Source organism: Trichosurus vulpecula, chromosome 8, assembly GCF_011100635.1.
Source record: "Trichosurus vulpecula isolate mTriVul1 chromosome 8, mTriVul1.pri, whole genome shotgun sequence".
In the NCBI taxonomy this organism is placed as follows: domain Eukaryota; kingdom Metazoa; phylum Chordata; class Mammalia; order Diprotodontia; family Phalangeridae; genus Trichosurus; species Trichosurus vulpecula.
The window spans coordinates 72630362-72644010 of NC_050580.1; the positions used below are offsets into that span (position 1 = coordinate 72630362).

Consider the following 13649-nt stretch of genomic DNA (forward strand, 5'->3'; position numbering starts at 1 on the left):
TAGCTATTAAAACCCTTTACAACCTAGCCCCAAACTACCTTCTCAATCATATATATGTGTGTGTGTGTGTGTGTGTGTGTGTGTGTATGTGTGTGTATGTGTGTATGTAAAACACTCTTTGTACATTCTCTAGTCCAGTCAAACTGGCCTTCTTACTGGTCCTTGCACATGATATTTCATCTCTCATCTCCACACCTTCATACTGTGTCCCCCATGCTTGGAACGCCTTCACATTTACCACTTTGGGAGCTTTTGTTTCCTTCAAAACTCAACTTATGACACCACATGAAACCTTCCTCGAATAATGACCATACATGCATAAAGCTGCCACCACCACAACAAAGCAAAAACAAAAACCAACCCTTGTATTTATACTTCAAATATACTTATTTATGTAAATGTTGTCTTGTCTAACAAACTCTAAGATCCCCGAGGAGAGGGACTGTTTCATTTTTATCTCTGTATCCCTAGCACCTAGCACTATACCTAGGCACATAGTAGGTGCTTAATGAATGTTGGTAGACTGAATGAAGCAAGACCAGACTGCTGGGTACCTAGCCTTTCCTTAAAGTATCTCCAAGAGTTAAAGACGCCTAAACTAAGACAATTTCCATATCCTAGTTTTTAAAGCTTTTTTTCCCCCTAGCTTTTCAATCCTGGGCTTACGTTACTGGTCGAATGATCCTATGTTCCTATAAATGTCTAACCTATGGCCATCCCCAATTATTGCTTCTCATTCTGACTTCAGCAACTGTTCCTTACCTGAGCAAGGCTGTTGGCCAGGAAGGACTTCCAACAAGATATCAAGAAAAAGGCCCACTGACCTCACTCTCATCCTTTGAGAGCAGCTGAGCACAGGAGAGGAAATCTTCATATTTGGCAAAGGGGATGACAGGCTCAGGGAGCTCCCGGAGATACAGTTTCAATAGGGAAGCGACTGTATGGACATCAGTTGTGCTGTGAGGAGAGCAGAAGAGAAAGAGTCTAAGGCCATTTTAATTCTGCTGCTGCTCAAAGAGAGAGATGTGACAAAGAGGGAACACTAGCAAGGAAAACCTCCCAGCCGAGAAAAGGAAAACTCTTGGAGGTAGATTTTGGGCTAAGTGGATGTGCATCTGCCCATACCCACAAGTGACCATTTTGCTGGCACATCACATTCACTTCCTCTGCAGCCTAAATCTCTGTTGCTCTTTGTCTGCTAAGGTTCTATACGCCTATTGAGCATGGACTGCACAGTACTTACCATCATGACGCCTGTATGGAATATGTTTCAGTTGGTGGAGGCAAACATAATGGAGGAATCAGTGGAGAGGGGAAGGTGGAAGCTATAATTTCTCATCTGTCATGTTCAATTCCTTTTTCTCCTTTCAATCAATATGAAAATATAAATATGAGGAAGCTTACAGAGCTGTCTGAGAACTTGGAAAACGAGTGTTTTTCTCCTACAGAAGCCTGGAGAAGGAAGGGAGGGAGAAGAGAAAAGGGAGGCACTTCATGCACCACCTGGTGCTCTAGGCATGTGGAAATCAGGAAAGATGATAATTAGCGGCTGTTGTCAGGAACTTAAGGCCCAGGGTTTCCTGTGCCTGAGCCCTTGGCCTTGAGTCATCTGGGTTTCGTGCTCAGCGGCACATCCTCTACCCAGGCCTTAAGGGCACCTACTCTTTTATGTGGAGCTGGCCACACAGGCTGATAATGGGCTCCCTGGTAGGCCCACTCACTCTGGTCTTTGACAGGACCCAAGCTCCTGGATCAAATGGGCTTTCTCCTCCAGACACCTGGATGGGGTTGTTTCTCTCAAGTAAGCCAGGTAAGGAAAAATCAAAGCTGGACATGTGTGAGGAACTGGGCTCCAAATACAGGAATCGGTGCTACGGTTCTCTTCAGGTCAGCACCAGGTCGATGTCAAACTGCCCCCACTCCCTCCGCCCCAAGCTCCTTTGTCCCTGATGGCTTGGTCATCAAATGCCAACCCCACCCTTCAAAGGTCACTGAAAATGGAGTCAAGCAGAGAGATCATAACCAAAACCTGCCACTGCTGTTCCAAGGATCTTAAAAGTTTGAGAATTCCCTGACCCCCTTAATCTGAGGGTCTCATAACACGTTTCTAGCATCACTGCTCTGTGTTGGCTTCTGAGTATATTTGCATTCAATGCTTTGGTTCCTAGCCTATCACAGAATCCAGTTTCTCAGTGATTCAATCTAGTGGATCCCAACGGTCATGGGCATAGAAGCTGACCCTATATCCAGGGGCTTCCTGAGGCTACAAGATTCTTCAATACATGTCCTGCCCCTAGACCATTAGATAGATGGATTAAGTGTCAAAGACCTAGGTATGAATCCTGGGCAGCTAGACATTGGGGGTGCATGGGACTGTCATGATGCTTAGGTACTACGTTTCTGTGAAATCGCTTTTCCGGATCACTGCTAACCCTCTGCCAAAAGCAACAACATTACGTTTCCAGGCAATGGGTAAACGCTAGGAAGGCTGGGAAACAATGTTAGAGACCTGATGCTCATATCATGATCTAAGCTCCGCCCCCTTCTAGTCTCTAACTGATCTCTACATGAACGAGGGAGAGCAGATATGGATTTCAGGGGAACCAGAAATGAACAGTGAGACTAGTTCTCTCATTTCCTGATCCTAGAAATAGTTATGTAGAGATGGTAGCAGAGCTGTGTCCGTGGCTGCCCAGTGGTGGACCAGGGGCCTGCCTTCCATCTCTGATTCCCTCATTAGAATGTAATCTCCTTTCAAGAATAGATTGTTTCACCCTGTATCTGTATCCCCAGCCCTGGGTAGCGCAATGCCTGGAAGGAAGCAGCTGCTTTATAAATGAAAGTTAATTGATTCCTGGCTACCTCGGTCCATTCTGCCTTAGAGAGTAAGCCAGAGTGATGGCTAGTCCGCTGGACCCAGATCCATCCACTTTGGGAGACCTAAGGCTCTCGCCTGTACAAGGTGACTAAAGTTGCTTCTCCCCTGTGGATGGTTGAAGGACAGTTTCCTGGCCCACTGGGAAGGCAAATTCCACCTCCCCTTCCAAAGTTCCTGTTCTTCCAGGTCCTTTGCTATGCCTACAAATAGTCTCCCATTCCCTGGTATCCATGAGCTACTGTCCTTCCAAAGGCTCTGCCTGGTCTGCTTGTCTAAAGACTGTGACGGTTTGATGAGCCGGCTGGTGACCTCCCAATTTGCTCACTCCTCCCCAGGTTGATTCACTGTTCCTTGGTCAAGGTCACTTAATAAACTGTATATCACATGCTCAGTGGGACTCATTTTGTCTAAAGCTTCTCAAAGCTCTGAGCACTCAAAGGCCAAAGGCCCCAGTGTCGGGTCCCTTTGTTCATTTTAGTTTGGCACCTACCACATTATTGGTACATAAGCCATGTTCTTCTTTTTACTGACACTTGTCTTCTGCTTTGGTCTCGGTATCTAGGTGATGCTGCTGATGTCACAGCAGGAACACGGTGACATCAGCAGTTGTTTGCCAATATAGAGGGAGAGCTAGGCCAGGGAAGAATTTAACGGGAATAAACCTTTCATATTCCAGGGCTTCATGATTTTGTCAGGGTAGGGGCTCCCCCTACTGATCCAGATCACACGTCTACTCCATGCTTTAGCAGGAAGGCTGCTAGAATTGCTGTAGGGGGAAAATCCAACATTCTGCAACCAACCTGATGGCAAGCTGCTCCAAACTTAACGAGGCTGGTCCTTGGACAACAGATAGTCTGTTGCCAGGCCTGTACTCGAAAATTTCCCAGCTCAGCAGGACCTGTCCAAACTTGTGCTCCCCAGGCAAAGCCTTTGATACAGAAATATACTTTTATTGGTCAGACCTGTGATTTCATCAGCAGATGGAATTTCTAATGCTCAAATTCCCTCTACCAACACATGTTGGCAACTTATCTGACATGTACAGTCTTTGAAAGACCCTTGGAGATAGTGGGAATTAAGGTGAGTAAAATTGCCCATGTGTATGCAATTCTAGTGACCTTGAGGTAATAGCAAAGAAAACAGGGAAGTCCCACCTAGACAAGACGTCATTCTCCAGAGAAAAAGTACTAGAGAAAATGGCAAATGACTGGTGGACTGATTGCTCCCCTTCGTATAACTGTTTACAGCAGCCCTGCAGAGGAGGCTTTGTTGTTACCATTTTAGACAACCATCAATCAATCAATAAACATTTATTAAGCACTTACTATGTGCCAGGCACTGTGCTAAATGCTTTGGATAAAAAAGAAGGCAAAGATAACCCCTGTCCTCAAGGAGCTTACAATCGAATGGGAGAGACAATATGCAAACAAATATATACTAAGCAAGCTATAGGCAAGATAAATAGGAAATGATAAAAAGAGGAAAAGCCCTAGAATTAAGTGGGGTCAAGGAAAGCTGCTAGCAGCTGGCAGGAGTTTACTTGGGACTTAAAGGAAAAGCTTGATGAGATGAAGGAGTTCACCCAAGGGAAAAAACAGGTAGCAAGTGACACGGGTAAGTCCCAGATAAGACCCGCGTTTTTGGACTCCAAAGTTGACCAAGGCCAATGGCCATTACTCATTCATTCATTCATTCATGCAACAATCTTTCAAGTACTGTGACAGATGCTAGGGAGAAAAAGGGAAAACAAAAACAGTCTCTGCCCACAAGGAACTTGCACACTTCTGGGGGAGATAACAAATGCACAGATAAGTGAATAATAAATAAATGCAAAGTAAAAGGTGGTAGCCATTGTACAGAGCATGGATTATAGAACCAGAGAACCTAGGTTCAAATCCTGACCTTGTGTGACTGGTTAAATCACTTGATTACCCTATGCAGGTAGTAGGCTGGTAACAAGCATTTATTAAGCACTTACTACATGCTAGGCACTATGCTAAACAGTGGGGATACAAATACAAGCAAAAGCTTATATTCTAATAGGGAAGAAAACACACAAAAAGAAAGGGAAAGAAAATCAGTTGTGGATGGGGAAAGGACAAAGGTATTTGTATGAGGTAATAGTGTAGATGTCCAGAAAGTCCAAAGCACAACCACAAGGGGAATAAAGGTTGGTCAGGCTGGGCCCCTCTCCAAAATGGCAGAATTCACCATTGGGGGAAGGGAGCTGGTATGGAAGATGGATTTTCCAGGTTAAGGAACCTTTAGCTTCCTCATTTATAAGATATTAAAGTCGAACCAGATGGCCACTGAGGCCCCTTCCAGCTTTATATCTATGATGTTAAACACAAAGAAACCAGAATAGCAAAGACCCTAGCAGTTTGGGGGTGGGGGGTAGGAAAGGGAGGATAAAGTTAAGCATCAGCCTCTTGGACAGGACAGGAAAGGAAAGGCCTCTTTTAAGAGGTAGCACTTAAGCTGAGTCTTTCCATCACCAATGGACCAAGCAAAATAAGTTTATTTTCCAATCTAGCTAGTTGCAGAGTGAATGACCTTACTGAAAAGCTGAGGTCACTAAAACAGTTTGTTGTTGTTCAGCTATGTCTGACTCTTTGTGACCCTGTGGACCACAGCACACCAATAAAGTCCATGGGGTTTTCTTGGCAAAAGTACTGGAGTGATTTGCCATTTCCTTCTCCAATAGATTAAGGCAAACAGAGGTTAAGTGATTTGCCCAGGGTCACATAACGAGTAAGTATCTGAGGTCTTCCTGACTCCAGGCCCAGCACTCTATCCACTAAGCCATTTATCTGCCTACTAAAACACCTACTGCCACTCAAAATAGAGATCCATACACAACTAATACAGCAGTACCAGGCAGGGATGGACTGCGTAAAGAAAATGGAAACATCCAGTTCATTTAGTTAAACAGAAATCCGGATAAATCTAGGATATACTGTGGGGGGTTGGAGGGAGGGTGACTTCACAGATAAACTGGATGTTCAGACCTAGATAAAAATCAGGTTCTTCTAAGGCCACAGGCAAGCTCTAAGGAAAGCACCAGATTATCAACCCCCAAGTCTGAATTCCTCCCTTATTAAAAGTAGCAAGTCTCACCTGAGATGACCAGGTTATTAAGCCAAAAGTCACAGGTCAGAGAAGAGCCCTGGAATGAGGGATGAAGTATCCTCCTACCACCTCCAGGAAATCTTGCCCAACAGCTGCCTTGAGGTTTTCTGTGCTCTTTCTGATCTCTCCTCCAATAACTAAGAGCATGACTGTTAGTCACTCTTTGCTGTCCTGCCGTGGAAGGGATAAAGCCTACAATGGCAGAAGACAGTAGGAAGCAGGGGAATCCAGTCCAGGCTAAATAGATATACAGGAAACCCCAGATCTCAAATGGTGAAAGTTTCTTTTGCTTCTCTCTTATCTCCCAGGCAGTAAGCACAAAACTGGGCAAACAACAGGCACTTAATAAATACATGTTGACTGCTTGACAATGGATAAAATCCTAGAATATATCTTGCCATTTGCAGCCCCAGTGATCAGGAAGTACACAGAAAACAGGTTTCCTGGTCTTCTACCTCCAGCTCCATCAAAGCCCCCCATGGGCTGGGATCAGTGACCTCCCTCTAGTCAGTGACAGCCAATTATCCCTCTCAGCAGCAAGGGAATGTGCCCTCTTTCAAGGCAGCTCCACTTCTGATTCAATGGCCAAGCAAATATTGACTGTCTTGTAGAATCAAAGAGAGGAGGTCACAGGGTGGGTGGGAATAAGGAGAATGTCTTCAGTTCAAGTCTTAAAAGCCTTGTGGGCATTTGTTTCCTAGCGTAGTCAGTACTTGGCCAGTACAAGGAATGATTAACTATAAGCCATGGGTAAAGGGAGGGAGGGGGTCTGGGTGAGGTGCTGCTGTGGAACTGGCAAGCTGATCCTTTCTCTGACAATTCCTTAAGATTAAGTCAGTGGAGAAAAATGAAACGACCCAGTTTCGTTCTAAGCCAGTGAAGATAATGAGCCAATGTGGAGACACCTGTTAACTTACAACTAGAAGCTGAAGCGCTCCATCAAAGCACTTAAAGACTCTTGAGGGCAGAAGGATGGCCTGGAAACAGTGGATCTTGGCAAATGACATCTGATTTTAGTAACCACAAAGGCATCCTTTTCTGAAGGGCTGGAAGAACTTTGATGTGGCTCAACCACTGGCCCCTCAGCATGGAGGGGGCCCCAAATTCCATGCAAAGTCACTATCACAGTGTGCTGGGAGTCACCAGGAAGACTTGGTAATGACAAGTAACAAGATGTAGGTATCACGGAAAGGAATAGATAGACTTCAGCATGTGGATGAAAAAGACACATACATTGCTTCCTGGATGGGATTCCTGGGTTGCTGATCAGTTACTATATGGAGAAAAAACAATTTCCCTTCAAACACTTTCTGAGGGTTTGGGAAGATTCACAGCAAGAGAGAACTCCTTTAGATTGCCCAGTGGTGAAAGCCAGAGCAGAAGACTTCCATTATATCAGGCAATTAAGATGTCATGTGAAGGTGGGAAGGTGTAGCCATATTCCTTTTCTCCACTTGTGCCTCAGTGACTATGAACATTTCTCAGTCCAATGACTCACAGTATCATAGAATTATAGATCCAGAGCTTAAAGGGCCCTTAGATGTTCAACCTTTTCCTTTTACAAATAAAGAAACTGAGGCCAAGGGAGGTGTGGTAACTTTCTCATGGTAAGTCATATCAGAGGCAAGACTTGGGTCCAGATCTTTTTGACCTCAAAACCACTCTCTTTTCAGTGTAGGATGCTTTGGAGTTGAAAGTGGTCTCAGATTCTCTTATCTGAACAAGACTCCTCTAATATAAAATCCTCAAAGTGTGGTCTTTCAGTCTCTGACTGAAGACCTCCAGTGAATAGAACCCAATGCAATAGAAGGCTATGTCTTCCCTTCTGGACAGCTCTGAATGTTGAGATAAAGAAATGTTTCCTTATTCCAACTCTAACGTTATTCTCTGTGCTCTGGGATTGAGGAGAACAAGCCTAATTCCTCTTTCAGATGATATTTGAAGACAGCTATCATTATACTCCACCTTAGGTTTTCTCTTACTCATGACAAATGTTCCTTATTCTTTCAACAGCCTGGTTTAAGTCATACATTATGAACAGCCAGCAAGACTCTCCAGCCAGAATCTCTCAGACATGACCGAAGATGCCCAGGGTTGGGAAAGAATCAGGTGATAAGATGGAGTGAGGAGCCCAGCAATCCTTAAGCACAAGTTATAACGAGGAAGTTGGTTTATAGCCTCGGGTGTTTATATATGGCACAGGATATAAGTAACCACCAAAGTAAATGACATTTTAGCATAAGAAGGATGACCGCCTTTGGTGTCCAAAAGCCTCTCCTAGCTCCAAATACTCTTTCTCCCCTTTGACCAAAAAATATCTGGCTGGTTGATCCCTTTGCCTCTGCATCTGCTCTATTCATCAGCATGTTCTCTGTGCTGCTAGGTATATGACCTTTGACACGTCCCCCTTCTTTTCTGAGCTTCAGCTTTATGCTTTGTAAAATGGAGGGGAGGGGCTTAGGGCAGCTAGGTGGCAGAGTGGGTAGCACTGGTCCTGGAGTCAGGAGGACCTGAGTTCAAATCCGGCCTCAGACCCTTGACACACTTACTAGCTGTGTGACCTTGGGCAGGTCACTTAACCCCAATTACCTTGCCTTCCCCCCTCAAAAAAAATGGGGGGGCTGTAGAAAATGATCACAAAGACCCCTTCTAGCTCAGATATTTAGTCCATGATTCTTTAGCTCTGTGGTCTCCCTTTCTTCTGTAAGCCATGTGCTGCTTTCTTCTTATATGACAAAATCTTTGGTCTTCTTACCTAAGCCAGAGACTGAGATCCTTTACAAGTCATCACACGTCTCAACTAAGCCAGAAAACAAAATTGTGTCTGAACCTTTTCCCAACTTCACACAAACCTCAAAACTGAACTTGATGCTAAGTGCTTAAAGACTTTCATTTCATTTCAAATTTGAGAAACAAATGGCTGAATGGTCTCAAGCTTAAGTACTGTGTCAACAATTGTTCAAAGAACAACAAGATGGTGGTCGGATTCTGGGAAAGAGTGGGAAGATGGCTGGGCTAGGAGTCAGGAGGCCTACGTTCTAACTCCAGCTCTGTGACTTCCCAGCTACGTCTCTGCTGGTAACACGTTTGTTAAATCTGGAAATGACCTGAAGCTGGGAGTGTTGGCTCATACAACAGTCAAAGGAAGCCATGTCCAAGATTTCAGCCCTTGATGGGTTTGAACGATGGGGACATACCAAAATGAAAAATGATGCAATTATTTTCCTCAAAGAAGTTGGTCTAATGGGGGAGGGAGAGATGATATGTCCAAAAATATATATGATACAGGGAATATATAAAAAAGATAATGTGTGATACAAAAGAAACACTTTTGGAAGAAGAAATCCCTTTTGGTTGGGGGAGCAGGAAAACCAACAATTCAATGCTGGTCACTATCATTCAGTCATTCTGGATAATCTCAAAAGTTTTTATGGCTGGGGGGCAGCTAGGTGGTACAGTAGATAGAGCACCAGCCCTGCAGTCACAATGAACTGAGTTCAAATCTGGCCTCAGACGCTTACTAGCTATGTGACCCTGGCAAGTCACTTAATCCCCAACTCCCTCCAAAAAATCCAAAACAAAACAAAAGTTATTATGGCTGGAAAAAAAATTACTTGGTGTGGCCAACCTGGTGGTGATGAGAGTCTCAAAATTTATCTAGGTTGGCTCTCAGAGTTCTCAGAGCCAGAGACACACAGTCAGTTTCTAGAAGTTCTTACCAAGCTGGAATTAGATTTTTGCTATAGGACCAGAAATGCTCCCCAGCATGGACTTTCAAGAACTCAAAGGGTAATCACCAAACCAGTTGAGAGGGGAGATTTTATATAAAAATATACCTGTGGATGTCTACATGTCAATGACCTAGAGTTTTTGTTGCTATGGGAATTCCTGAGTCTGGAACTGGTCAGTCACTTAAGAGAACTGCCAAAGGCTCAGAGTGTACAAGTGACTTGCTCACATTCGCAGAGAGGTAGAACCTGAACCCAGGCTTTCTGCCTCAAGTCCAGCACCATCTGATAGGCAGCAACATCCTTCATACTCACATAAGGCATTACTGTTATTTTTACGTTAATTTGCTGTTTTATCTTCTGGCTGCCATCTTCCTCACTGGCCCAATGGGCCATCAGAAGTCCCTCATAAAGGACTTAAAGGAACACGTTGAATACTCTTTGAAAATCTTCTATTGTGGCTCCTGCCAGCTGACTGAACAACTCAAACTCACCTGTCGAACAGTGGTTTCTCTCCACAATCAAACGAATCCTGCAAATCCTTGACTAAGTTGGCTTGACCAGGCATCCGGAAGAGTCCTTCCTCTGTGAGTCCTCGTTCCCGGATGAAATCCACACATTGCTCCACCAGCAGTGGGGCCAGGCGGTGGCCGTACTTCCTCTCATATTGCACAGTATCTTCCAAACGCTGCCCAAAGATCCCTGGAGCAGGGAGAGAATAACCCCCAACCCCAGTGTTAATTCCTTTTTCTTTCTTTTTTTTAAAAGAGAAAGAACAATGGACTTGGACTCAAAAAACCTGGAATCCAATCAAGGCTTTGTCTCTATTAGCCACGTAACCTTAAACGAGTTGCTCTGCTGACCTAAGGCTCAGTTTCTTCATCTGTACAATAGGGGTAATGAATACCTGTAGTACTTGCATCATAAAGTTGTTGGGAAGCTCAAATGGGCTAAAATGTGTAAAGTGAATTTTAAACTTAAAGTATGATATAAAGTGATTTCCCCCCTCCCCCTGCTTTCTCCCACCTGATGATGGCAGGTGATGGAGAAAGGAAAAAACAACAGCAATGAAAAAAAGATCTGGCTAAGGGTTAATAGAAGAGATAAATGAGGAATGCAGTAGGAGGGGATGAGGAATTACAGAAGCCAATCAGGTCCTTAGTCCAGTGGCAGGTGGAGTAATTGCATTTAATGCTATCTGTTTGAAGCCTTCTCTGATTTCCCGTCTCCCAATGCATTCTGGGCCATGTCCAGTCGTCCTGGTGAATATCAGGCCGCTGGACCCAGATGGCTCTGGAGGAGAAAGTGAGGCTGGTGACCTTGCATAGCCCTCCCTCACTCAAATTAAAGTCAACTGCAAGTCATGTCATCATTTCCCTGATGTCACGGTCTTCTTCGAGAATGAAGGACAAACATGACAATCTCTGATTTCCAGGATTACTAACTTTTGAGTTAAAGGGACCTCAGTGACCATCTAGTCCAACCCATTGGACCTTGACAGTGTCCCCACTATAGCACACTTGATTCGAGATCATCCAACCTCTCCTTGAAGACTTCCAGTGAGGAGGAACCCACCCCTTCTTGACAGCTTTACTTGGTAAAAGATTTTTCCTGCAATCAAGTCTCAATTTGCCCATTTGCTACTTCTACCTGAGATGAATGAACAACCCAAGAGACAGAGTTGCTGGATAATTAATAATCAATTTATTAATCAGGCTAGGTGATAATAACTTGATGATCAGCCGTCTCTCTTGGTAACTAAAGTCACTTAATGGAGATACTTAATATACTTTTAGAAAACATACTTTAGAAAAGTGCCCCTGACAGGTGAAAATCAATCCTGATGGGTGAACAATGAATGAGGGGGTAGACTTTCCAATGGAGATGAGCTGAAAGCCTTCAGCTCCTCCTGCTGACACTGTGGCTTGATCATGAGACTCAGCTGCCTCCAGCAATCTGGACAAAGGAATCCATCTCTACTCAGGCCACTCTGGTTGGTTTTTTCCTTCATAAGCTGGGTTACCCTAGACTCCAGTGGAAGGGAGCAAGGACATGGGCTTAATGCTTTAGGGCTGGAATTCTCCTAGAATAGAATCTGTTTACACTATAAACAAAAAGTAAGGTCTCCTAGTTGGGTGAGGTTCTGCCATGTTCATGGAGCATGTACCCCAAGGATTAGGCCAATCTTATCTATCAGCCTTGTCCTTTGGAGACTCTTTGAACGACCTACAAAGGCTGGTCCCTGAATGGAGAAATAGAAAGCTAAAACCTTAATCCTAATTTAATAGAAATATAATAGAAAATATTAATATAATATTATATAATATAAATATAAATACATAGAAATATTAATATAATAGGAAAATAATCCCTTCTCTCACATCCATTACTCCTGGTTCTGCCCTCTGGGAGCAAACAGAACAGACCTAATCCTTCTTCCACTTGAGGACAGTTCTTCAAACACCGGAAGGAAGCTGAGTTTTCTTTCCCAGGATAAACCTCCCTGGTCCCTTTAAACACTGCTCCCATGGCTTGGACTCAAGGCCCTCACATCCTTATTGTCCTTTACGAGATGCTCTCCAGCTTGTCAAAAACTTCTTTAAGCTGTAGCACCCACACCTGAACACAAGACTCCAAGAGATGGTCTGACTAAGGCACTATACAGAGAGACAAGCATCGCCTGCTTATTTCAGAAAAAAAAAATGACTTTCTTAATGTTGCCCAAGACCTCACTGACTTCCACTGAACTTTTGGTCCATTAAAACTCTCAGATCTTTTTCTAAATGAACCACTGTCTGGCCATGAGTCCCCTGGCAGATACTAGTGAACTTGATTATTCTGAAAACAAGTGTGAGGCTCTACACTTATCCTTGCTGAATTTCACCTTATTAGATTTAGCCCATTGTTCTAGTCCAGAGGTTTCAAACATGTGGCCCATAGACAACACTTCTGAGTGTGGTCTGAACCAGATTAAAATGCAATTTGGAAATATTTAACAAAATAAAAAAAATACAATAAAACAAACAATATTACATTTAAAAACTAAGCCAACATATGACCTTTAGGGATCTTCACGTACCTATTAGTGGGCCCCATTTCTAACTGCATTTGACACCACCATTCTAGCCTACCAGAATCTTTTTGAACTCTGATACAGACATCCAGTATGTCAGCTGCCCCTCCCAGATTTGTGCCATCTGCAAAAGTGATGAGAATGCCAGCTAAACCTTTAAGTCATTGATGGAAATGTTAAATATGCAGAACCCCGGGGGCACTCATCCCCCACTGGAGACTTCCTGACAAGCTGACACAGAACCCATTAATTCTCTGACTTCTGCAATTCAACTTATTATGAATGCATCTAATTGTATCATCACCCCATCCACATCTCTCCATCTTTTCACAAGAATAGCGTGATATGCTTTGTCAACTACTCTTTAGAATCTAGGTAAGCTACATTTGCAGCAATCCCTTGATCTGAGGAAATGATGCTAGTTGGGCATGATGTGACTTGCTCTGGACAAAGCTATGTTGGCGCTTTGTGATCACCACTTTTCTGGTTGTTCACCAACTGCTTGCTTAATGTTCCAAACTAGAATTTTCCCAGGCATCAAAACTAAGCTCACTGGCCTATAGTCTGTAGTTTCTGCTCTCTTCCCTATTTTGAAAATCAAGGCATTTGTCTTTTGTCAACCCTTCATCTTCCATTTTCCATGGACTTTCAGATATTAGTGATGGTGTCCCAGGAATCATATCCACTAAGTCTTTCACTTCCTAAGGATGGAGTTCATCTGGGCCAGGTGACCTATATCCATCACAGGCAACTAGAGCTCTCTTATCATGTCCTTATTTATCTTGAGAATCAACTCCCTGTTGGTCATTTGGGTTCATTTACAGGGCAAAGATCATTCTCC

At 43.8% G+C, this 13649-nt stretch overlaps 1 protein-coding gene across 2 annotated transcripts in view; it reads right to left on the minus strand.

Annotated features, from left to right (window-relative positions):
* The window catches only part of ARHGAP22 (Rho GTPase activating protein 22), a 209014-nt gene that overhangs the window by 25867 nt on the left and 169498 nt on the right, over window positions 1-13649 (minus strand). For both annotated transcript variants that reach the window (XM_036736347.1, XM_036736346.1), the window contains exons 3-4: window positions 10230-10437; window positions 825-957 (exon numbers count right to left, since the gene is read on the minus strand). In XM_036736347.1, coding sequence (XP_036592242.1) covers window positions 825-957; window positions 10230-10437 — 341 coding nt within the window. The remainder of the gene's footprint in view (window positions 1-824; window positions 958-10229; window positions 10438-13649) is intronic.